At 32.6% G+C, this 27,780-nt stretch overlaps 1 protein-coding gene across 4 annotated transcripts; it reads left to right on the forward strand.

Moving 5' to 3' along the window:
* Positions 1 to 7,924: 7,924 nt before the first annotated feature.
* Positions 7,925 to 27,481, forward strand: LOC133194131 (insulin-like growth factor 2 mRNA-binding protein 2). Of its 4 annotated transcripts, XM_061330107.1 has the most exons (17): positions 7,925 to 7,975; positions 8,075 to 8,257; positions 9,093 to 9,159; positions 9,862 to 9,965; positions 10,223 to 10,274; positions 10,375 to 10,423; positions 12,610 to 12,731; positions 14,321 to 14,407; positions 14,667 to 14,706; positions 15,099 to 15,193; positions 15,842 to 15,958; positions 16,273 to 16,408; positions 16,792 to 16,887; positions 19,799 to 19,954; positions 20,905 to 21,027; positions 22,996 to 23,127; positions 24,634 to 27,481. In XM_061330107.1, the coding sequence occupies exons 2-17, from the start codon at positions 8,086 to 8,088 to the stop codon at positions 24,868 to 24,870; spliced, it is 1,785 nt and encodes a 594-aa protein (XP_061186091.1). In that variant the 5' UTR covers positions 7,925 to 7,975; positions 8,075 to 8,085; the 3' UTR covers positions 24,871 to 27,481. The 4 variants fall into 4 exon arrangements, with proteins under 4 accessions (XP_061186091.1, XP_061186093.1, XP_061186092.1 ...); XM_061330109.1 differs by lacking the exon at positions 7,925 to 7,975 and having other exon boundaries at positions 8,000 to 8,257; positions 9,093 to 9,147; XM_061330108.1 differs by lacking the exon at positions 7,925 to 7,975 and having other exon boundaries at positions 8,002 to 8,257; positions 19,802 to 19,954.
* Positions 27,482 to 27,780: the final 299 nt, after the last annotated feature.

Below are 27,780 nucleotides of genomic sequence, written 5' to 3' on the forward strand. Positions count from 1 at the left end.
GTATAGTTATGATGAGCAAGAGTGCTTCTTCCAGAGTAGTGATTTGCATGACCCCTGGGTCAGATGTGCTGGTGTAAGAGTGGGGCTCTTGATAATATAGTGAAAATGCATTAATTCTATTAAATAATCCTGTCTGCTTCTTAGTGTTAAGCAGATAAACAAAGTGATTACTTATGATGAGCAAACTTCTGGTCCCAGGGTGAGAGGCTCTAGTGTTTCTCGGTGGGGAGGGGGGGGGGCTCCATTGATAATATAGTGAATCTATAATAAATATGCATTATTTCTTTAAAAATTTTCTCTGCACCTGGGCATATCAGAGGCAAAATGAGTAAAAGATTTAATACGGAAGGGTATTTTTACCAGATTTTTGAACAACTGGACCATTTAGTCAAGTGTTCTGGTCCTGGTCAGGGCTCTATTAATTTGTACTCTACTGAGAGGAGTTATTCCCCTCTGCCATTTCCTTTTGTTAATTAATCACTGTAAATAATGTACTTGAAAGGTTAATAGAATAAGAGAATTATGCAAGAATTTTTATTGTATAATACAAAAAATACTTTCATAGTTTTAATGATCAGGTAGACTTGTAAGTAATAGATAAATAAAAATGAGACAAAAATAACTTGTCTTATTAAATGTTCATCAAAGACCAAGAGAGGCCAATGTAAGAGATTTCAACAAGGAATTAAAATAGTACAGAAGCACTGATAGTTTGTTAATATACTGTATGGTGATAGTGATAAATGGGGAACAGATTAGAACCTAATTTATGAACAATTAATGAATACTAGACGAATTATATTCTTGATCCTGATCATCCTACTTTTCTTGCTTTTGGGGAACAAAGCTTCACCTTTCAGTTCATTTTATACTCTATGGATCCTCTAAATTGTTGTATTATACTCAGGTGACCGTTAAGACCCTTGGGCCTCTTGTTAAATTATCATATAATTTATAAAGATATAACGAGTATTTTTAGTTAGCTTCTCTGAAATAAAAACTAAATCAAAATTTTAACTAAACCATAGTCTAAAGGATGGAAAGGCTTCATGTCCTACTGCTCCTCTCTCTCTCTCTCTCTCTCTCTCTCTCTCTCTCTCTCTCTTCCGCCGTTTTTTCTTCTTTTCCTCCTCATTTTCGCTCTCCTCCTCCCCTCTCACACCCTCCTTGTCTAATCTATCTACTCCCATTTTCCCTTCCTCCATTGATTAGGAAGTTCATAAACGTGACAAGAAAGGTAACTCTTTCTCCATTAGTTATGTATTTGTTATTTTACTTTTATATTAGAGTTGAAACGTTGATAATTTGATATTTTATACATTTATTAATGAAAGTTTTTTTTATAGATAGATAAATTTATCTGCTACTCTAATTATGTTGTTCTTGATTTACTTTTTTCAGGTCAATAACATTATGCCTCATGAAAAGGGCTTGTGTAATTTAGAAAAAAAAGGGTTTAAACTGCTAGAGAGGTTATAATGATAATATTTAGAATGTCGGAGTATTTTTTGTAACAGGGCAAGGGAAAACTATGTTTTTTTTTAATTTACGTGGAAATCTCTCGATTAGTCGATAGATCGTGCAGTGAGAAGGCATTGCATGGAAATGTCATTTAATATTAACTAAATTTTCCGTTTATTTGAATATTGATTTATGCAGCATGTATATAAACCATGTGTATATTGCTAGTAATTTAAGGAATTTGCATTTGCTGAATGATGTTTTTTAATGATTTTTAGAGATGTTTGGTGTATATAGGTACTGAGACCTATAAAGGTGATAAACAAATTATTGAAACAAAAGCAATGAAAACAAATTATTAAAGAAACAAGTTACAAAATAACAAAAACATATTAACACCAAAGTAAACAAATAAGAAAATGCCAGCATAAATAACACCTGCAACAAAGTGAGATTCGTGAGTCATTCCGTCAATATTATCAGAATGGTCAGTTATAGATAAACTGTCACGATCTATCATAGTTGTAAACTAGATTGTAAACTGTTAATAAAGAACGAAAAAGGATCAAAAAATGTATAATTTGCGGCAAAACTCCCTATTTACCTTCGCTTCACGAAAAGTGATATAAAAAAATATTATTGATAGCGGGAATAAAATTAACAAACCATGCTGACTCAGACTAAAACTGACAAAGTTTCTTCAAATTATTGTTAAAATCCATGTTAAAAATGTTCAATCTCATAATCGCTTAGTTATGACATATCACAACCGCTCGGCTATGACATCACAGTCTATCGCATTGCAATACGAAAAACTTGGAACAGTAAAAGTAAAACAAATTGCTAAGAAATGTAGAAATAGTAATTCGATGCTTTGTACTTTGCTATAGAATTATTCATTTCACTCGTGACATTTTTATTATGTTTTCATATTTTTAATTTTAAGATATTTATAAAAACCGTTTGACAGTCTTGTCATGATAGGGTAAACGGAAAAATTCTGTATATAGAAAAATATGAGTGTGTGAACAATTTGTATAAAAGACATCAGTAAATATTCGACAGAAGAGCTAGGAGACATAAACCCAAAATGTAGTTGATAATTAAATATGGAATATTCATTGCTACAACAACAAAAAAGGCAAGCTGACGGTTGAAAAATTGAAGTCATCACGTTTATTGTTTAAAGAAACTGGGGGGATAAGCCGAGCCATATGCCTACATAACGATCGATAAAAAATCAATAAATTCATTTTACAAAAATTTCACTTTTTGTTGAATTAATGTAATGCTTATTACCATTTGCATATAAATTTGACAAAACCTGAATACTGTAACAGCGAAAATGATTCTGATTAACACAACAAAATGGCATCACGCTCAATTTTCACAGAAACTGACATAAATTGGATGATATAACTACATTTTTTAAATAGAGTGGGTCATCGTACCAATTTTTTTGAGAACGATTAATGAAAGGCAATGGAAAGATGTTGCTTTTTACACTTGCAAAAATTTGGTATGAAGACCCACTCTACATAAAAAATTAAGTTAACTTACTTAAATTTTCACCGTGGTCTTAAAAAATTCTAAGTCCAAAAACGCTTGCTAAATATAGAGAACTGTATGCTATTTAAATGGAAAGGGTGCGTCGATTTACCCAAATGGACCCAAATGAACCCAAATGGACCCAAATGGCGACCCAAATGGACCCAAATGGCGACCCAAATGGACCCAAATGGCGACCAAATGGACCCAAATGGAGTTATTTAAGACTCAGAGAGACCCCAAATAATGATTAAATAGGAATAGAGTATATGCAAAAAAGAAAAAAAATCATCAAAGAGGAAAGGGTTGTTAGCCGTTATTTAAATAGGCACGTTATACAATTATGAACATTTCGAACGTGTCTATTTAAATAACGTTGCCCAGCTCTTGCCACGTGGAGGCCACCCATAGAAAGAGCCACAATTTATGTTTTGGAAAAATATGCCAAAGTTCCGAATGATTATTTTCTTAAGAAATGTTCAAGTAAAAAAGGAGCATTGAATCAATAAAGAAAAAGAAAAATGCTTAATTAAACCATACTCTTTTAAAAAATATTCCAATTTTTTAAAGACATGTCTAAATTTGAAAATGTAGATCACAACATAAATGACCTAAATATCAAATCATCCATATAAAGTAACCAGAACATATTATTGTATGAGGCATGATGGAAACTATGTACAAGCACTAGTACTGAAATGAAGTGTAAATCTTATACGTAAAAAGAGCATATGTGTTAAAACATCCGTATAAAAAAAAACATATATTAGTTGAAACATATTAGCCTAAATATATGTACAGACTCCTGTACTACATTGAAGTACATGTATATATATAGACATATAAAAAAAACAACTATGTTATGTAATTGTTATAGAGACAGAGATTTATATATTTTCAAAAATATTTTTTTTTAGTAGTAGTGTTAGCCCCTGACATATATTTGTGCCGTTAAAAGTAATACTGTAATAATTTCAGAATTTCCAAAAATATATTTTATGTTTTGCTTAGAATCATCAGTATAACACATTGCGCACACAGAGAATATCATTAGCACATGTATGTTTTTACACTGTGCAATTGATAATTACATGTAATAAGCATAAATTATTGAAATAAAAAAAAAACCCAAGCTAATTAACAATCAATTATTAAAAATTGTGTTCATTAAATACATTATTTGAAAGCATCTATGTCTTTTTCGATTTCGATTAATTATAATGATTGAAACTAAAACTAAACTAATTAACTAAACTAATTAAGGCACTTACCTTTGCATGGCAGGATAACTTCCAAAGTAAAAAGCACAATTGAAAAAGACAGTGTTTTTATAGGATCCAATAGGTCTCATCATTAAGTTCTCAATTGTATCGAAATATTTGAGTGGTCAAACCATTTTACTAAACATTATTGGTTAATGAATTAATTATTTTCTCAGAAAAAATATAACTTTGTGAAACTCTTTCCGATTGGTAAGCTCCTTTATTTTAAAATAATTTAGTTGGACATTATGTTTGAAGTGATATAATGAATAAAGGAAATAATTTTTCTATAGCATATTTTGGTAGAAAATGTTTTGAAATAAATATAAAAAACATTCAGCAGGATTTATTTTAATTCAAATCACCACTACATTTTCAACAATATTTATATACAATGCAAAAATTATAAATAATATTATTCGTATTTAGACGCTTGAGGTCTTGTACTTTTATGAATGTATTCTGATTTTGGTATAAAGTCTATATATGTCCATTTGGGTCGCCATTTGGGTCCATTTGGGTCGCCATTTGGGTCCATTTGGGTCCATTTGGGTCGCCATTTGGGTCCATTTGGGTCCATTTGGGTAAATCGACGTGCCGAATGGAAATGTTAGTGTGACTCCGTGGTCTAGTGGTTAGCGATGAGCTCTTTAAAGGGACGTTTATTGAGGAAAGTGTTCGAGTCATGCTCTGATTTTTTTTTTTTTTTTTTGATTTTTTTTTGGATTTTTTTGGTTCTAATTTTGTTTTACTTTATAAAAAAATGTCTATAGGAATAACATATTTTTCACTGGAAATAAAATATATACATGTAGTAATGAACTTATTTACAGTAAATTATTCAAAATGCCGGATAAAAATTATAATAGATATTTGAATACTTTTATTCCCGTTTTATTTATTTTAAATAAAAGCGCTTCTAGATCACCATTATCATTATATACGATGTTAACATTTTTATAATATCTCCACAATAAGTGTAAACACTCAATATGCAGATTAATTATTAGAAGTCCTTACCCATGTTAGACATTTGTGACAGTAAATGAAAGTCAACTGTTTAGCTTGTTTAGAATATAAATATCATTTTGAAAACTACGGTAAACATTAAAATGCTTCAGTAAATTCGAACAATTGAGAGATTTTTTCCAATAAATGTTCTTGCATAGCCGAAAAATGGGCATGGGCACATGGCTCGTCTTATCCTCCCAGATTCTTTATTTGACAATTTTCCATCAAATCTCTTGTACTTTAATAGATGAGAATCAAACGCTCACGATAAAAAGCTTGCAATAACACTGAAGTCAGTATTCACACAAGGACACACATGTGTTGATAAAGAAAAGAAAAGAAAACATTTTTTTACCTTTGTTCGTGCTAAATATGGAATGCATACTGATTGTAATGAAATATGGAGATAACGAACAGTAATCTATGGCATGTCAAACGTTGCAATATTCGATCTTTTGCATTTGCATTGTATAATTTTCCATTTGCATTGTATAATTTTTATTTGTATTGTATAATTTTCTATTTGTATTGTATAATTTTTCATTTGTATTGTATAATTTTTATTTGTATTCTATAATTTTCTATTTGTATTGTATAATTTTCATTTGTATTGTATAATTTTTATTTGTATTGTATAATTTTCCATTTGCATTGTATAATTTCTTATTTGTATTGTAAAATTTCTTATTTGTATGCGATAATTTTTCATTTGTATTGTATCCGCGGACTGTTTATTTGTTTCGTTACGAAGGATTTCATTGGTCAAGTTTCAGCCTGTATCGGGTTGAAGATGTTCCGGATGCTCAAAGCAAACTGGGCTCATATGTATTTGCTTGCTTGATTGATTGATTATTGTTTAACGCCGAGTCGGCAATATTTCAGCCATATTTCGGCGGCATATGTATTTGCGTGCATGTTAGACGGTCATTGGATTCTAAAAAGGGAGCGCTGGTAGATGGCAAATAAATAATCTGTCCTTAGGAATGCTGACTGAGAAAATAAATAAATTGACCTTGAGTGGTGGTAACTACCCCCACCCCCAAAAAACTGAGTTTTCGGGTTTGGGCGGATTTTCTTCTTTTTGTTTTTCTCCTTGTCTCTGGTCATATTGGAAATAAATATTCTCTCCTGCGAGAGAATGAAAATAAATAATCGGATTCGACACCCCCCGAGAATCAAATGGTCGTCCCTTAGCATGCACCGCAAATAGAGGAGCCGAGTTTGTGTTTGTAGAGAGTGCGCGATCGGAATTGTGGGAAGGGTACCAGACTAAGTTTGTGATGGGCACCTGAGACCTTTATACAGACTAAATTTTATGACCAATGACATCCTTCGTAACGAAATAAATAAACAATCCTCGGATACAATACAAATGAAAAATTATCGCATACAAATAAGAAATTATCGCATACAAATAAGAAATTATACAATGCAAATGGAAAATATAGAATACAAATGAAAAATTATACAATACAAATGATTTTTTTTACAACACAAATGGAAAATATAGAATACAAATAAACATTATACAATCCAAATGGAAAATTATAAAATCCAAATGGAAAATTATAGAATACAAATAAAAATTATACAATACGAATTGAAAATTATACAATACAAATGAAAAATTATACAATACAAATGAAAAATTATACAATACAAATAAAAATTATACAATACAAATGGAAAGTTATACAATACAAATGGAAAAGATCGAATATTGCAACGTTTGACATGCCATAGTAATCAATCTCGAAAGTTCAAATAAAACAATACAAATTGACGTATTAATGCTAATAAGGAAATTAAAGGTACAAGAAGTGGATACAATTCCAAATGAATGTAAATGGAAGTCAAAAGATGGATATATATGCTATAGGAAGTATAATTTGCGTGGAGAATGAGCTTTTCACGTCACTTCTGACGCTATACACTATAGATATGTACTTACAGTGAAATGAATATATGAACATGCAATATATGGCAATATATTTTTTGGACAGTTTGCTTTTTAGGCCTAATGATAATTTTCTTTGATTTTTTTAGGGGGGGGGGGCTTTTTTTTAAATTTTTTTTTTTTTTTTTGGGGGGGGGGGTAATATTTGTTGTGTTTCTATGATTTTTTTTAATCTTCTTTTAATTATAATATGGTTTAAGATTTTTTTATGTATACATGTATAATTATGTATTTTTGAGTAACTTTTCATTGATCCGCTCCTTTAGATCGTTAAAATTGAGCGGGAAAACGCGCATTCCATTCTCAAATAAGGTGAATGAACTTGCTCAAATATTTTAGCCATATTTGCAAGATTCCATATCTACAACAATGAAATGGAAAATACAACAGATCTTTCATGTTGAGAAAAGACTCATAATTGTATGAATCAAAGCAGCGTATTTGTGATAATTACGATAGTTTAAAGAAGGTAAAGGGGGTATTGAGGTTAAATTCTGTCCAAATATTTTTATAATGTCTGAAGAATTATTGATTTTTTCTTAAATACTCTTTAATATATCCTAATGAACTGTCGGATAAGTTACTCGTTGCATCTTAGTGAAAAGGTTACAAAATAATTTTATATTAAAAAAATTTTCTCGACCTGTCCACCCCTTCAAAATATAGCACCGTCCTGGAGTATTACTACGCAATCAGAGTACTCTACGACACCCGTAATATTTTTCTGCACACGCTGGTATATAGTACTTTATATGTTTTCATCGTTTACATTGATTGACTGACCTTCTGCGCGATCCGCGGCATGTTGGAGTAAAATATTGATTTTTCTTTGCAGAGACAACTAGCATGTATCGTGTTTATGTGGGAAACCTTGATCAAGCCGTGGATGAAGGAACGCTGAGGGGCTTGTTCGAGGAGAACGGTATCGCGATAGGGACGATTCTAAAGAAGAAAAACTACGCTTTTGTTGACTGTGCAGACCAGTCTAACGTTGAACGAGCTATAAGTCAGTTGAATGGTAAGCAAAAGTGTAGTTTCTGCAAGGACATTGTCGATAAAACGAATAAACCGGCCTCTTGTATTACGAGCACATGGCCATTGTGAATCATTCAAGATGGCCGACGCTGGCAAAACATGTGGTCATGTATCGTCGAAGTAGGGTAAATTGAATAAATTTATGAATCCAAATTAAGGAACAAATCACTTCACGAGAGAGAATTGAATAATATTCAAAAATGTCAGAACTTATTATATATTTCAACCACCATTCTATAACCAAGTTGCAAACTACACGACGAGAATATAGATCTGCAAAGTATAAAACTTGTAAGTCAAAGTCACAGCATTTCAAGTACAAATATTTTAGGATTTAAGGCTAAACAGAAGGTGCAGCTGAGATTAAAAGAGGGCCAAAATATGTGACGTGTAATTTTGGGGATTCTGCATCATTTTTAAAGGTCCCAAGTCTGAACATACCAAGAAAGCTGTGGTTCTACCGGTAAAAAAAAAAATAATAATAAAAATTGTTAATTAATGATAGAAGTGTTTTAGTGTTTATAACAAAAGTAAACAAGCAACCTGTGAACCTTTAATCTCATATATACTGGGATTGCATTTCATTCAAGGAATCAATTTGTAGAATTTCGGTTGGTATCAAGAAGGTTCGTAGCACACTATGAAGTTTCATGGTCAGAAATTAGAGATCTATATTAAATATTTATTTTAAAGAAGCACTAGGCCTAATAGTTAACCCAGAATTTGTAATGCATCACATTCAACTAGCAGGCAATTTTATTTTAATTGATTGCCTTAATTGAACAGCAGTAATTCAATGATATATACTGTATTTTCAGATTATAACCTTCTTGGGTCCGTCATGCAGGTAGAACAATCCACATCTAGAAGAAGGTACCCTGACGAGTTAGTGTTTGTTTTGTTTTTCACTTGTTTTTGTTATTGTTGGCTGCTATTGTTGGCTCTCTAGTTAAGTTAGTGTCATATAGGTATACATATATATATGTATATCTGAAAGGCATTTAATTGTTTTTAATATATTCATGTAAAGTAAGTTGTTTTCACAGTTTTGCTGTCCAAATATATAACTTTCACATTTTGACAGTTCAGTCATGGAGACAAAAATAGATTCAGCGATTATAGATGACTAGAGTTCCCAAATGAATTATGACAATGAGACAATCATGTTGTTAATTTTAACATGCTTTTCTTATAATGTAGATAAACGAAAATAATCAGGAAAAGATCCATCCTTGGTGAAAAAAAAACAATCGATCTGAAATTCGATATTTTTCTGGGACATGTCATTTTGTCAATTTTTCCAAATTCTCATTCCCCCGTTTTTAATATAGCCAGCAAATAACATGAGAATGTATCTGTTGCAGCCGCAGTGTTATTTCTGTAGGCTTAACATTGGTGTTCTTTAACTGCTCTTGTTGATAGTTTCATTATGTCAGTAACATTTATACATAATGGGTGTTTTCTCAATCATCTGGTTTTGTAGCTTTTTCTCTCTTTCTCAGAAGAATAGAAAAATCTCAGCTTTAGTTAGATTGAGGTCAATAATGTTTATAAATATCTATAATAAAATCATACAATTCCTTGTAGAAAGAATAATAAAATTCAGATCCAGAACCTGCCCGTTCACATCAAGAGAGACGAAGTAGAGGCCCTGGTGTCTGGTCTGGGCAATCTACTAAGGTGTGAACAAGGTTAGTTCTTAAAGTAACTCAATAGCTCACTTAAAATCTTTTTTTTTAATTAAAGTTAAATGGTCATTCATGAAGCATTTTATACCTCAAAACTGAAACATTTTATTGCATGTTGAAAAAAGGTTGGAAATTCTTTGTAAGGATTTGGTTATTGATGGGATCTATAAATTTTTATGTAAAAGCAGCATGTTAGATCTATTTTAAAAATGTGATATTTTTGAATCACTGATCTTAAAAAATTTGTTTTACTTCTTAAGGAGCTGAAGGACTTGTGTATGTAACATTTGAGACACACGAACAGGCACAGCAGTAAGTATAGATTGAGAATGTTGTCACATTGAATATTTATTAGTGTTGACTATTTACTGTGTAAATATTGCCTTCAGTTGTCTTTATTCTCTCTCTTCAGGGCAGTATCATCCCTAAATTGTTTAGAATACCAAGGAATGGGTCTAAAGGTAAATATTTAACCATAATTATAAGACCAGGGAACATAAACTGGCAAGATTGGAAATATGCAGCTGTCATTTCCATCTGTTACAGTCAAAACATTTGATGATAGACAATGAAATGGGTGGGTAGAATTTAGTGGTGTTCCAATCATCGATTATAATCGAAAATCAGTGGATTGCTGGCATAATCCAGGTGCTCGATTACAAAATGTTTATTCCGATTAATCAGGTTATTAGTCCCCTACCGGTGAAACCGGAGGGGACTATAGGTTTCCTCTGAGTCTGTCCGTCCGTCTGTCTGTCTGTCTGTCCGTCTGTCTGTCTGTCTGTCCCTCTGTCTGTCAGTCTGTCCCACTTGGTTTTCCGCACTTTTTTCCTAAACGCTTGCAGATATTGAGCTGATTTTTGGTATGTGAGTGTATCTTGATGAGTTACAGATCAAGTTTGCATTTCGTTCCGCTTCATTGATTTTTGACGGAATTACGGCCTTTTAAATTTTTAAGGGTTTTCCGCAATTTTCTTCTAAACGCTTGTAGATATTGAGCTGATTTTTGGTATGTAGCTTTACCTTGATTAGTTATAGATCAAGTTTGCATTTCGTCCCGCTTTATTAATTTTTGACGGAATTATGGCATTTTCAATTCTTAACGGGAACCAGATTACACTTGCCGGTAGGGGACTAGTATTGCTAATGCAATACTCTCAGAATGCTTGTTTTTTTTATTGTACAAGTGTAATAGTTTTTAAGCCGAATATTCCATCCGCAACTTATCTATTAACTTATTTGTGTATCGCAATGGCACAGACAATCAGACAATTGTCTTTATATCTGGGTAACAACGCTTATTCCTGGGTACAGACGTACTTTGGATTCTTCAAAATGAACGAAGAACCAGCTGGATCACCACAGAAAGTAGTTATTCACCCGTTCTTACCATTTAATAAACTAAATAGACAGACTTTGTAAATGTCCGATTATAATTGATAATTAGTTAGTTACAGTAGCCCGATCATCGATTATGAAATTCTTACTGATTCCCATCACTAGTAGAATTTGACACGGACGTCTGAGAAAACATTAGATAGAAATTCTAGTTCAAAATTCATTTTCAGTCCACCTGAGCTATTCTCACACAAAGTGAAAATGTATGATCTGTGGTCTTGCATATTTAATACCAGAAATTGACAAAGAACATGCTGTTGTGCACATTGTAAATTTTGTTTTAACGCTGATAAAACAGTTTCCAAGGTATTTTCGTATCAATTGTTTTGGAATTTTGAGATTTTTATGACGTCGAGCTCTTGGAGCTCGAATGTCATCTAGCGATCGGCCAAGTGAAATCGCCAAGGGATGTACGCGACCGAATGTGTCAGTGGATGCATCCGCAATAGAAAATAGCAATAGCTATAAACTAATTTCTTTTAAAACGCTCACAATGAATAATTATAGCTTGAAAATGAAATTGCATCAATTGTATCTACAATTAATTCTTTTACAAAACAACGATATTATGTTTTATTTTCACACAATAAAAACGTGATGGTTGTTGCGGATGAATTTCTACAGAAAGGTGCGTCGAATGACATGAATAACATTTTGGAACGATAACCGTGGAACACAAACAACCCAACAGGCGGTAAAATAATTTACAAAATTACATAAACACGAATACTATAAGACTGAAAAGATTGAATTTGTAAATCTTAGCTTTACTTTTACAATCTTCTGACCAACTTTATCCTAAAAACCGATGATGTTGACCAGTATTACTGTATTTCTCTATTTCCTCCATTTCCCAGTATACCGTATACCACGCCCGATCGTAATTGTAACAGAACAGTCTTGGTTGTAGTTTAGATGCAATCACTAATACAACGCTTTGACATTGGCAATTAGAAAAAATATTATATAAATTTATGAAATCCTTCATAGTTCTTCAACTGACTGAAAAGAATTTAGCATGAAACATGTTCGACGGTGTCTGGTCAATTCGAACCCTGCTCCATTCGGACCATGACATAAGGCCCCAGACTGTAATTGTGATATTTTGTTTAAAACTATTTTTTTATTATTTCTCCTGAGTCACTCACTTGACTTATTGCTATCTTCAAATTCAAAATGATCTTTTGAAATTGTTTTTCTTCTTCGACGTCATTGAAGCCTTTCAGGCTTTTGATTTTTCTGGTTGAAGGTGGAGTTGGCAGGAGGAGGAGGAGCGGGCCACAGAGGAGAGGGAAATAATCGACTTCGTAGAGGGGGGCCCAGAATGAATAATCAGAACCCAGGAATGAACCGTCAAGAACTCCCTCTTAGGTACGCAGGTGAAAGGTGTTTTTTTTTTTTTTTTGTAATTGTATTTCATTGACAGCCAAATTTTTGTTATCATTATGCAACTGTAAAGTTAGGTAGAGTGAGCTTCAGTGTAGGTGCAACAGAAGTGTTTATTTCTTGAAAATTTTCTTGTGATATAATTTCCCAGTTAGTGTTAAAATGGCATTAAATTCCCAATTCCGAGGGCCTAGGCCCCTTTCCTGAAATTATATGGAAAATCCATGGTCTTTTCGTCAAGCGCACAAATGTAAATCATAATTATGATTTTATAACAACACTTAATATAGTGTTCAGTACATACAAAACTGTGATGAGTTAATAGTCTCGTTCGTATGATTTTTGAAAAGATTATTCAAAGACTCTTAGTTTTGTTTTGCTGTTCCCCCCCCAAAATGTTTTAAAACGTTTGCATTGTTAATAAAAATGGAAATGTTGAACTGTAGACTCGCCTTAATTTTTTATCTGCTTTTAGTCGTATTTAAATTTTGAAATCCCTATTTCGTTCAAACGTTAAAAAGAAGATATTTACAAAAAAAAAACTTGTTTATAGGCAGTCTTTAGGACGTGATATTTTAGTCTGATTAAAGGGAGGGATGGAACTTCAAATTCAAGATTTCCTAATATATTTGAGTTTTGTATAAGCAATTTTTACTGTACTTGGATATAATGCATAGTTCTTTTCATCCCCATGGAAGATAAAATATCTTACAAGATTATTTCTTTTACATGAGTTAAAAAGCATTCCCAATTCATGCTTTGTTCTTTATATGCATGCCTGAATGTGTCAGTAAACTTAGTATTTTATGTAGCTCATACATGCATGTTACACAATTTGGTAGATAGGTGACCTTTCATTTGTAAAGGTAAATATCAAATGTTTTTTTGCAGGATAAGCTAAGAATGAATTTGATTATTGGATTATTTGAGAATAAACATAGTAAGCGGAGTATATATACATAAAGCACTGGATTATGAGTTCTGGATATTGCATATACCTTCACAATGTTCAATGAGGACAAAACAATGATGAGCTAAATAGTCTCGTTCGTATGATTTTTCAGAAATGATTACACAAAGACTCTGAGTTTTGTTGTAGTGAACACATGCTGACAAAAAATAGAGACCTCAGAAATTTTGTAGAGACTTCAAATGATTTCTATACTGTAAATTTAAACTTAACAAAGTTGAGGGATATATTGAAATAAAATGAGATTTCTGTTGGATGGATAGGGGTTTCAGTAAATTTGTCTGTTTCTGGATACTGTAGATTCCTAGATATACGAGAGGAATTATTTATTGCATAATTTCGCAAGAAGCACTACTCACGAAATGAAATTACTCTCTTTCATTTTTATGGTGCTGAAATCCATGTAAAATCTCTAGATCATCCGTCCACCCGCCAATTATTGTTCTCGCGATTTGACATCTAAGGACTGTTTCACGATATTTAGTATGTAAAATAAGGAATCGTTCTGCCTTGCTGCTTTGCCTCATGTTTTGTTTATATTTAGATAACTCATACATAGATTCTTATTAAAATCAAACAATAATGTGCTGTTTTGTTTTCACAGAATACTGGTAGGAAGTGAGTATGTTGGAGCCATCATTGGAAAACAAGGGCAGACAATTCACAACATTACCTCAGAAAGCCGTGCTAGGTATGCTTTCCTTAACTCTAGCTCTGCCTTTAGATAGTGTGAAGGGGTTATCTTTAGGTCAGAAATATACAACTATTGATCAGAATTTATTGGTAGAGTAAGGTGATGATTGGAATTGTAATTCAGAAATGAATTATGAAGATCTGGTCCGCCCCAGTCTGATTTCTCTGCTGGTAGAATGTGATAAGATTGAAATTAATGGCAGTGTTATTGCTATATTTTGAGGAATAATGTAGAAATATATTCATTTATTTTACAGAGTTGACATTCATAGGCGAGATGGTTTATCAACTGACACAGTAAGTAAAAAAATAATGTAAAAACAGAACATGACTAAGCCAACAAGCATTATCATCTATTTGGAAGAAGAAAGGATTACTGACAACATTGGGGGGGGGGGGGGGGGGGGACTTGTGACATTATGGGTCAGCGGGTCCATGAACCATTATATGTGTAAAACTTTTAGCTTGAAAAAGAGGTTTCAGAGTGCTTGTTACTTGGCATACATGTACATGTAGTTGAAATGTTGCCTTTTCAACTGATATAGCATGATTTAAAGATAATTTAGAAAATGTTAATACATGAATTTGACTGAGGTATTTAAGACTATGTAGTGAGTGATGAATATGAAGAGGATATTGATATGAAACCGAATGTTCAGAGAATGAAGTTCATATGTTTGTCATTTCAGCTGGTTACAATTAAAGGAAGCCCAGAAAACTGTTCTAAAGCTTGCAAAGAAATAATGAAAATCGTGGAAACTGAAGCACAGTCCCTAAACAAGGGGTAATGAGTCTGTGTCTGCAATAATTTTAGAAGTTGAGAATTAACTGAATAATGTGCAAAATGTTTATTTGTAAGTGAAACTAACTATTTTATTATATTCAATTTAAAGGACCTTTACTCCTGCATAGAAATTTTTAATGTTCATTACAACTTTCAAGGGGAAGTTCAACTGTTTTTGATAGTACCTTTGTGTATGGGAAGTATTACTAGTTTTAATGAAAATAAGCAGCATGAACGGCTATGTTTTATAATAGAATTAAATCAATGAAGTTTTGATTTCATCATTGGGAAACTTACTTGTTGACATTTTTCTTATAAACAAATATGGTCTCTTTGTGTTTATCTTCACATTTGTTGAAATTTTTTCTTTTTAACAAATATGGTGTGTTTGTGTTTATCTTCACATGAAAAATGAAAACATTTACATTTTGGTTGATTTAGATCTGTATTAAGTTTATTTTACGCCGTTATTGAAATTGGAAATGTTGAGATGATGATTGGATGAAGTCAGAAAATGAGTATGTTGACTTATTAATCCGCCCCAGTCTGATCCACAAAGTCTGTAATACTCAAAGGCATTTACTTCATCTTGGCACCATTCTCACAAATTTTAGAGAGCTTTAGATAGTGCTGTTGATTAATTTCTAGTGAGCCACCATTGAAGATCCTTTGCCCTAACAGCCTTTGTGGTAGAATCATTGGAAAACAGGGAAACGTCATCAAGAGTTTTATGGAGCAAACGGGTACACACATTGTTGTTTCGAGGTAAATACTTGTTCATGCTTATAAATAACCACAGACTTAATTGTACCTCAGCCTAATTTTAACTATGAAGGTATAATAGAATGGGTGACAGAAAATGTAACTTGTAAAATAATGAAAAAGTGAATGATTTCCATTAGGTTCTCTATAATTTATCACTCCAAGAAAAACTCATGATAAAAGCAAGATTCATTGCAACCTGCAAAACCAAAATCCAATTTGTAATAAATAAAGAATGTGTTTCATATAACATAGCATAAGTATTGAGATATGAAAATGTGCTATGTTGGTTGATTTACATGGTACGTGTTTTTCAGTGCGACAGACATGAACAACTTTTTCGTGGATCGTGTGATTACCATTACTGGAAGTCCAGAAAATGCATCTAAAGCAGAGGCTTTGGTATCCGAGAAAATGAGGAAATGTTTTGAACAAGATGCTCAAAACTATAATGTAAGTCATCCACAGCTAATTTGAGTAATGACCCACTGCTAATTTGACATGTTTTTAAAAGGTTTCTAAACACAATCTTTCAGCATATGTTGTTTTGGCACATCGGTTTTAATTTTCATGTGGAGTATGTCTCATGCATGTACTTCTGTGTGCATTTCCAAAATTATGAATACTAGGTAAATTTAAAAATTTAAACAATGGTGAAAGCAATAATACAGTATTAAGTTTCAATACAAAATGATTATCAATGTATTATGAAGGACATCAAATGGAATAAAGTTGCAACCATGTAACACAAACATTATTGCAAGATATAATTGTGTTTAGTAATAATACTGGATTATGTATGGATTAAGAACTCGTGGCATGGTCATGTTTTTCAGACACAGATGGGCATGTTTGGTGGTATGCCTCCGATGCCCAACATGATGCCCCCATACAACTACCAAAGAGGACCATCGTATCCCCCATACCAGATGGTAAGTTACCTAGCATATGTAGTATACATTATAATTAAATACAAAAGTCAATTCAAAAAAGTATTTTTAACATTCAAAACACCGTTCATTTTGGCTTGTTATTCAAGGAAAAGAATAGTTTTAATTTTAAATAATTTTATAATAATTTTTATGTCATTTTTATAATTTTAAAAAGTGACAAAAATGTGTTAGTCTACATGCATGTAAAATAAAATGAACTTAAGCTGCTAGGAAGCTGGAAGTTGTATACTGGACATTGCATTTGAGAAATTATTGTTAAACTCATGGTTTTGTGATATCAAAATCCTCCTGTTTTGTGAAGTAAAAATTTTTATGCCCCGCCATGAATATGGCCGGGGCATATAGTGTTTGTCATGTCCGTCTTCCGTCCTTCCGTCCTTCTGTCCTTCCGTCTGTCCTTCCGTCACACTTTGCGTTTAGCTCTGTTCAAAGCTCAGTTTCAAAGATACCATTCAAGATATTTTTATCAAACTTCATATGCTGATAGATATTGATGAGAGCTATGCAACTGCATCAACATTTTTTGACCTTGACCTTTCCTTTGACCTTGACCTCACTTTTCTTAAATTAGTGTTTAGCTCAGTTTTAAAGATACCATTCAAGGTAGTGTAATCAAACTTCATATGTTGATGCATACTGATGTAAGCTATTCAACTGCATCAACATTTTTTGACCTTGACCTTTCTTTTGACCTTGACCTCACTTTTCTTAAATTAGTGTTTAGCTCAGTTTTAAAGATACCATTCAAGATAATGTAATCAAACTTCATTTGTTGATACATACTGATGTAAGCTATTCAACTGCATCAACGTTTTTTGACCTTGACCTTTCTTTTGACCTTGACCTCACTTTTCTTAAATTAGTGTTTAGCTCAGTTTTAATGAAAGCATTCAAGATATTTTTAACAAACTTCATATGCTGATACATAATGATGAGAGCTATTCAACTGCATCAATATTTTTTACCTTGACCTTTCCTTTGACCTTGACCTCACTTTTCTGAAATAAGTTTTAGCTCAGTTTTAAAGATACCATTCAAGATAGTGTTATCAAACTTCATATGCTGATACATACTGATGAGAGCTATTCAACTGCATCAACATTTTTTGACCTTGACCTTTCCTTTGACCTTGACCTCACTTTTCTTAAATCAGTGTCAAACTTCATATGCTGATACATACTGATGAGAACTATTCAACTGCATCAATATTTTTTGACCTTGACCTTTCTTTTGACCTTGACCTTACTTTTCTTAAATTAGTGTTTAGCTCAGTTTTAAAGAAACCATTCACAATATTTTTATCAAACTTCATATGCTAATACATACTGATATAACCTTTTCAACTGCATCAACATTTTTTGACCTTGACCTTTCCTTTGACCTTGACCTCACTTTTCTTAAATTAGTGTCAAACTTCATATGCTGATACATACTGATGTAAGCTATTCAACTGCATCAATATTTTTTCACCTAGACCTTTCCTTTGACCTTGACCTCACTTTTCTCAATTTGTGTTAAAATGTTGCATTACTAATATACCCTCGGCGGGGCATTCATGTCCTATGGACATATTTCTAGTTTTAAGTTCTGAAACTAGAGAATCTGTATGGGGGAAAATCAGTCCAAGAAAGTATAACTGATACTTAACCCTAGTAGCGCTATATAAAATACACAGTGTTAGTGCTCTGAGCTGAATATTTTTGCCTGCATTGGGGTGCATTTGTTTAAGCAATTTAATTCAGATTTTATTGAAAAAACATAGACATATTATACATCAAAATCTTCAGCAGAGATAGGACTTCAATATTTTGATAGCCAGTTTTCATTCTTTGGATAAATAAATAGGTAATTTACAGGTAAAGCGAATATATTATAAATAACACAACTTTTTCTTCATGCAACTAAACTTTTATTCATATTTATTCACTAAGATGCTTACTGACGGTAATACAGATAATTTTTAATACAGGGACATAGTTTTGGTACAACTTTTCAATGTTTGTGTAGTCACATCGTAAGAAATACCTTCGTCAAAAGTTGGAGTCCGCCATTGTTGATTTTACCTTGATGTGGAATCTCAACATTTGCTGTATTTCTCTCTTAATCTGGCTTCTTTAAACTATTGTTTTCATTAGTCATGATATGATTGTCTTTATTTCTGTTGAGTTTATATGAAATAAAATACTTAGGATCGTTTTTTAACTCGGACATATCGAAGTCTAAACCCGTGAATCCAACCTTGGCATGGGCCGATCGCCGTCTAGCAAATTTCACATTTAAAACATGTTTAGCATAATCTTCCTCTTAGAAAATGTCGAAAACATCTTGTAGTAAATATCTATCAAGTTTTCAACCGCGATTTTAGTCTCTAAACAAGTTTACTAGCACATTGAAAAATGTTTTCTTGAATACGCCGCCATTTTGAATCACGCGGAATAAACATGACCTTTTCACCTGTCTAAATTTACACAACCAATCACATTTCATCTAAGTAATGGATTTTTTTATTCATTCAAACCTATTACCAAATAAGGAAAGTGCTTTTATTAGACAAAATTTCCATTGGCCGCCTAAAATAGCGGTTTCAAAATATCGTTGCTGTCACCCGGAATATTCCGGGGTCAGCTCACAGCACATGGCTTTGTTTACCGGAATATTCCGGGTTCAGCACTACTAGGGTTAATTTTGTCAATTTTTAAGCTGTTTTAAGTGATTTGCTTGAGCAGAGAGATTTTAGTGACCTGTAACATACAAGGCAATTAACAAATGAATTTTCCTCTGAATAACAACTGTTTCTGTGTTCCTTTCATTGTTATGAAATATTTTATTTTTTCAAATAAAGGAGAAAAAATGAAATGGATGTAAACTTATATTCTGATGGATTCTTTAGCAGCAGGGTGATGGGTTCTACTACAATCAAGGTCCACCCCAGCAGGAACTTGAAGTGACTTTCTTATATATCCCAGAGAATACTGTGGGAGCTTGTATAGGCAGCAAGGGATCCAATATTAAAGAGATCATGAGATTATCTGGTGCTAGAATTAAGGTATGTGTGTATGTTGAGTGGCAGAGTCCGATAGAATCAATATCTTGAACAAAATGGGATCTAATCTCCTTTCCTCTTCTCAAATTTGTATATACTGTATATAGAGTCACAAAAGCGCCCCATGTTATTTTTGCCCTTTCACACTTGCAAAAAATTTTCGCTGTTTTAGATTCACCCAGATAAATTGTGTTTAAGAGATAATGATTTAGGCTTGAATTTTTGCTCATTTTAAATTCGCCAAGAGGCAACTTGCAACAAAGGGTGATGGGGGCGAAAAATGAAATTGGGGCAAAAATTTCCATGTATACAGTATAGGCTTTCTTCTCATGTTTGTTTAAAAGTCATTTTTCTCGAAGGGAAAATGTTCATTTGCATAGAAGATAGAAGGGTACTGAACATTTTGAGAATTCCTGCAAATAATTTATGAATTTGACACTTTTTAGCTCACCTGAGCTGAAAGCTGAAGTCAGCTGAACATGTATCTGAACAAAATTCAAGTAAAGTATTGAAACTGTGTTGGACGATTTGATAATGTATATAAGGAACATGTTCGGAATTGGTTATGAATGATGATTGGATAAAGTCAGAATATTTTTATGTTGATTCTGACATTCCGCCCCAGTCTGATTAACACACCTCTTCCACCCGTGTACTCTCCTTAATGAATTGCAGTTTTAAAAAATGCCTGTGAATTCAAACATGTTTCATTATTTTTCTATTCAAGTAATGGTATTCAGCAATACTATAATGTAAACTAACTTGTAAAATTAAAAAAAAAATAACATTTTCATAAAAAACAAATTATCGATGACTGTTCAAAAGATATACATGTATCTTAAGAAAAAAATGTATCTACAAGAAAGAAACAGAGACTGAGAGCCATTTTACTAATGATAACCCATGGTTTAACTCCTTCATCTAATGATTTAGTAATTGCACGGATCTTGTAGATTGAAAATCCTCAGCTCCTTCCTGGAAAGAATGGTGAGATGAACGGTGAGAGGAAAGGCCCCTCCCCACCAATGGAGGAGAGAAAAGTCATCATCACCGGAACTGCCGAGGCCCAGTGGAAGGTGAGAAAGAGTGCACCTGTTTACCTGTACTGTTTGTCTTTATAACGGTATGCAATAACTGCTCTTTTTTCGGTCAGTACGATGATTTAGCCACCTGAGAAGTACAAGATTCACTAAGCCCAAAGGGAGAGTTATATATTGTACTTTGAAGGGGAATAATCATTGTGTTGACTGAAAAAACAGCAATAATTGTTTCATTTTATGATTCAGTGATGCAAACTTGTTTAAAAAAAACTTATCTTTCTTGATAGTTGACGTTTGTTCAAGTCCTAGCAAAAAGCAAGAGAAAAGCAAGATAAACATAATCAGTTGATACAAGTAGTAATTTGGAATTTCTTAACGTATTTCCGATGTGGTCGAGACAAAGGTAAATGACATGTTCACCTGAAAGTAGAATGCAGATGAAATAACTTTTTCATAAGTAATTGAATCAATTTAGGAGGTCTTGATCTGGTTCTTTTTTGGTCCAAAGGAAGAAAAGAATTATCTTCACCTAGAAGGTTAGGTGCAGGTGAAATAACTTTTCATAACCAATTATATCAATCTGGAAGTTCTTAATCTATTTTTAGACCAAAATAGAAAAAGTAAATACTTATGTTTACCTGGAAGTTCATATGCAGGTAAACATAGCTTAGTATGATATCTAGAATCTTGGATCTTAGCCATTTAGAGAGCTAAGAATTATTCAGTCATATGATAATTATAATATTTTCTTGATACTACATTGTATATATTCAACTGCAATGTATTTCATCAAGCACATGAAATGATAATACCCATGTAGAGCAAAATTCTGATTCTTTATATGAGAATAGGGTATTTAAGTCGACTAAATTGAGAATAAAGATTATTAAGTTGACCAGTTTGAGAAGAAAAAGAACAAGTCTCAATAAGGCTTATCTGTGGTCCAGGGTTACTCGTCAAATTTTGAACATTTATTAACATTTTTAAAAATTAAATTTTATTATTAACTAAAGTCTTTATTATTTGAATCATCATCTAAAAATGTCAAACAATAGATATAGGCCGCATACGAAGCTGCGCCTTGAAGGTAGGGTCCTTTTGACTTTCATGAATATCAAAAGAAATCAGTGACAGGTACACACTTCAAAGCTTTCGTAAACACCGAGCACAGGTTTGTTCAGAGTCGAGTTTGAAATATAATGTGTATATTATATGTGTAAAGGTTGAGTGAAAATATCTTTAATGAACAACCTTGTGCTCTATGTTTTCTAATTAAAAGTATTGTGATTTTGAATCTCTTCGCTGACTTCATTTACATGCGATTAACCTCTTTATGACCTGTTTAGAATCACGACAAGCCACATGGATTTGTATCGTTACGGGTAAATGCCCCCAGTAAAAGTGCTATTTCTCAGTTGAAACGTACTCAGTTTTATATCGATCAGCATGGACTTGTTTAGTTCATCTTGTTATAGCTTTTATTGCCAAAGTTTTGTAAATGGAAAATTGTATTTGTAGTTGATTGTGAATCTTGAACATATTATTCGTCTTTGGAAAAAAATATCATACCAAGATCTTCTTTTTATAGTATCTAATCTAAATGTCTCCGCCCATTTCCATGTAATAGAGAAACCATAGTCTGATCGGGGTAAAATGTTCCGGCATTTTTAGTGCGAAAGGTGTTAAAAATAGCCTTGTATTTTTTGATATGTTTGATTCTTCATTATAAATACACAATGTTTTAATTAGAATTACTTCATTATACACAATGAAAATGAACAAAATACTGTATGCTAATATTTAACCGGTAAACCAAGGGTGTAAAAAGGGACCACACTACTATGCTTAAGTAGAATACTCCTTTTATATCGTCAGCAGGAGTCACGTTGTCTAAATCAAGTTTTGTATTGAATCAAAAAGGACATCAAGTTTATAAATCTATTTATACAGGCATCCTTTACAATGTAAATAATATTTTAATACTATTTGTTGACTGTTTTGCAGGCCCAGTTTTATATATTTGACAAGATTAAGACTGAAGGAGGGTTTCAGAGAATAGAGGAAGTCCACCTAAGGTCAGAGGTCATGGTCCCTAGGAGTATGATTGGACGAATTATTGGGAAAGGAGGACAAAATGTAAGCATTGAACAAATTACAACAGACAGAATCATTTGTTGTTTGAATAATAGAAATTTCAAATATAGTATTATTATACAAGCTCTAGAATGAAAGAACATGTATATGAATAGAATTAAATGTGCACTTAAATTTGCATGTTTATTTCATGACCTTGTAGACTAAAGCTTTGGTATGAGTTCTTCTTTGTTGTACTGTATACCAACTTTGATTCTTGAATCTTGATATCTGAATTTCAGAGGTACATGTAAATCTAAATTAAACCACTTGTTTATGTCAATAGGTGACAAATAACGAAAAGAATTACAAATTGATTTTATTGTATAATTATTCACATGAATATAGAAGTTGGTATACAGGAAGTGGAATTAAGAACAACTTAGAATTTTACAGTTGGCAGGATATTAAATAGGACATTGCAAAATTTCCCAGTGTTCAGCAGAAGTTTATATTCAATTATGACGAGTTGCAGTCTTCTAAAAATTTTGTTCTTATTTATTCGTGTTCAGATTTCTTATGTTGTTTGAACTGAAAGGAAAGAAATATGTTCTTGAAGACAAACCTTGGTTTTATTATGCCCCGCAATGAATATGGACGGGGCATAGAGTGTTTGTCATGTCCGTCTTCCGTCCTTCTGTCCTTCCGTCCTTCCGTCTGTCCTCCCGTCACACTTTGCGTTTAGCTCTGTTCAAAGCTCAGTTTCAAAGAAACTATCCAAGATATTTTTATCAAACTTCATATGCTGATAGATATTGATGAGAGCTATGCAACTGCATCAACATTTTTTGACTTTGACCTTTCCTTTGACCTTGACCTCACTTTTCTTAAATTAGTGTTTAGCTCAGTTTTAAAGATACCATTCAAGATAGTGTAATCAAACTTCATATATTGATACATACTGATGTAAGCTATTCAACTGCATCAACATTTTTTGACCTTGACCTTTCCTTTGACCTTGACCTCACTTTTCTTAAATTAGTGTTTGGCTCAGTTTTAATGAAACCATTCAAGATATTTTTAACAAACTTCATATGCTGAAACATACTGATGAGAGCTATCCAACTGCATCAGTATTTTTTACCTTGACCTTTCCTTTGACCTTGACCTCACTTTTCTTAAATAAGTTTTTAGCTAAGTTTTAAAGATACCATTCAAGATAGTGTTATCAAACTTCATATGCTGATACATACTGATGAGAGCTATTCAACTGCATCAACAATTTTAAACCTTGACCTTTCCTTTGACCTTGACCTCACTTTTCTCAATTTGTGTTAAAATGCTTCATTACTAATATACCCTCGGCGGGGCATTCATGTCCTATGGACATATTTCTAGTTAGTCTTAAAAGCAGTCACAAATCTTGCGAAAAAAGTGTTCATATTGCATCCAAAATTGTTTAATTGACAACTTTCTAGCTTACATATTTTGAGAGTATTTAGCATGCAGATTGTAACCATCATGCCTGCTTTCAGCATCTTTATTTACCAAGATTTTCTTTCTTGCTAGGTTCGGGAAATGCAGAGAGTAAGTGGTGCAATAGTGAAAGTTCCTGACCAGAATTCACAGAGCCACCAAGAGGGCGATATGGAGGTGGCAGTTTCTATTATTGGACATTTCTATGCTATGCAGCCAGCCATTAGAAGAATTAGGTCACTGGTAAATCCCCGTCCCCCACAGGGTCCTGGACTTATGCCTGGCCAACAAAGAAGATTACAACCAAGGCCACAGCACAATGGGAAGTAAATGTTCCAAGTCGGTTGTGTGTTCATGGAAGGGATTGGGGACAGTTCAATTATAGGTGTTCAACATTAAGGATGAATGCTATGTTTTATGAAGTAGGAAAGTATGATGGGTTTGTTTTGAATTCATCATTGAGAGATATTTTCGACATTTCCAAGTTGCCAAAGAATTTTTAGTTTGCATTGGAAATTAGTTACTGGCAATAATAAAAAAAATGGAAGCAAAAATATTGGTTTTTGAGGGGGAGGGGTAGGAAATCTATATTTTTTTTTAAAAATGTAAGATATATTTTTACAAAAGGGCATTACCTGCACGTATAATTTATGAGATTTAATGCATATAGAAGTGCTTGACTTGAAATGATTGATGACATCTAGGGAGTAGAGGTATGTTTTTAATGGTTGGGTAGGATGGCTTGCCTTTTGTTGCATGCCTGGGGTAGGAACAAATGTTTATTAGGCCAGTATTGATTTTTTTTAGTATTGGCCATTTTTTTTTTTTTTGTAATAAATTTATTTTTGATACTTGTTGACAGAATTTTTTGTTAGAATTTTTATGACCTGTTGAAGGACAAACTTTTTTTATTGTCCATTATATTGAATAAAAAAAAGAATGAAAAAAGAATATCTTTATTTCCAGCTAGACATTCTATTCAACACTACATACATGTACATTAATGTGCAACTTCAAACCAAACAGGTCTTAAAACTGACAAAGAATTGTATATCTAAGCACTACACACTGCACACTTGAAATGTCTAAAATACCGCATAACAAATCAAACTGTTACTAAGAATAGTGAATTCAACTAATCCTGCCTTTGAAACTGTAATGGTTGATTTGTATGTAATTGAATTTATGAATGCCATGTTTAAACAAGTGTGAAATTGACTGAATTTACAAAAACATGAGAAACGACAACCTTGAGGGCATTCAGCATAATGTAAATGTTGGAAAGGAGTTTTATGATGAAATGTACAAAAAAAATTCCTAGCTAATATTTCTGCCAGATGGGAATTTCTATGTAATATGCACTATTTCCAAAACAAAATGAAAATTGTTATTTTCAGTGCTTTGAAAGAGTGTCATATACCCATCTAACTTTGGATGGAAATGTAAAATATGATGAAAAAAAAAGTCTTGTTGTTTGTTAAGTATCCTTTGAATGTAGTTTCAATTTATAATGTTATTCTGCAAGTTACAAACAGTTGTATTTCAATTAGTTGATTGATGGAGTTGAAAACTTTTCCAATTTTTATGCTTCAGATGTTCATTTTTATTTTTCTGCTCAGTAGAGTACTTAAAAGTTTCACAAGGCTTAAGTGCAAACAAAAAAGGTCAAGTCTTTGATCTCGTTGAAAAGGAGAAATGGGAGAATATATATACCATCAAATCTCATTATCTCAAACTTAATAGGCTGAGAGGAAAAAAATCAAGATACGCATGAATTCATTAAAATACATAGAGAAAAAGTTGTTACAACGGACACATCCATGGTATTTGAGATATTGATGTTTGAGATACTGAAGTTCAAATGTATATATATTTACAGAAAAAAATTGAAAAAAATATCTACCTCAGTATGCTAAAAGGGTTGTTATGTCAAAGACCTGACCTTTTACAAGCCTTAAATAATTTATGAATTTGTAAATTAAAAAAAAAAAAAGTCTTGATATCATGCATTGTCTGTATCTTACATTGTTTAGAGGTTTTGAAACATGATGTTACTTTTTCATGAAATGAAATGTGGTTTCTCTTCTACATGTATGACCGATATATCTATAAATAGTCTTTGATAAGCTGAGTATTCTTAGATACTCGGAATACCTCTGACTTTTTCTATCACAGTATCTCCCCGTAGCTTATGTACAGGATCTTGTATTATTAGTGTATTGCCTTGTCTTCCTAGCAATTACTGTATACATGATCATGCTGATCTTTCAAAGTTTTACAAGCTTAAAGAAAAAGCTTCATATCTTTAAAGGCGCTGATCAATGCAAAACATGGTTGCTATGGAGACATGACCCCAGATGTAGCAATACTTCAGTGTTTTCCCCATTTTGAATATTTTGATTGTTTCCTTGTATTAACAAACCATAACTGTGTACAGATTTTATTGTATTAGGGATGACTGCCGAACAGCAGAAATTCACCAAAGCTCTGTCAGATGTTATCTAACTGTGAAAAAGGGAGGCTTGGATCAAATGGACTCTGAAAACAAACTGATTAAACTGAAATCCAAGTCTGCCCTCTGGTCTCAATAGAGAATTAATTGGTTAATGTGGCTACATGGAAACACACGATTTTGTCTGAAACACATGTACCATGATAAAAAATTGAGCTTTGTTTAAAACATCACAGAGATAAGGAAAATCCTATTTGACTTGCAGCCAATTTTCAGTAAATCGTGTTTGACTTGTAAGCCATTTTCAATAACAATACAGACCCTACAGTTTCTGTTAGCCGACTGTACATTACTGTATATGATGTGTTCTATTGTTTACTATACCAATACAGTTGCCAGCTCTCGTGTTCTCAAATGATGTTACAGTCAGCCAGTTCGCAATATTGTCTCCCATTTCTTACGGAAATAAAATTATTCTAGTTCATTGAATTATTGTTTTATTTTTTATATTGACTAAGTATGTGTGTTCGATACAACTGTTCAAATTTGATATACTTGATAACTTACCCATTTTAACATTGCTGCATATTTTAAATGAAAAAAAAAACTAATTTGGAGATTTATTTTCCCTGCTTAAAAGCAAAAACAAGGGGGTATGGGAAACTGCTAATGATTGATTGATTGTACAGTTGTCGCACAGACCATGAAAATGCTTGAATTTTGACCCGGTGTTTGAAAATGCTTCTTAATTAGAAATGTGTTGGAAAACTGCTTATAGGCATATTTGC

Source organism: Saccostrea echinata, unplaced genomic scaffold, assembly GCF_033153115.1.
Source record: "Saccostrea echinata isolate AGI-Se365-2 ecotype Australia unplaced genomic scaffold, CSIRO_AGI_Sech_v1 ptg000028l, whole genome shotgun sequence".
Lineage (NCBI taxonomy): Eukaryota > Metazoa > Mollusca > Bivalvia > Ostreida > Ostreidae > Saccostrea > Saccostrea echinata.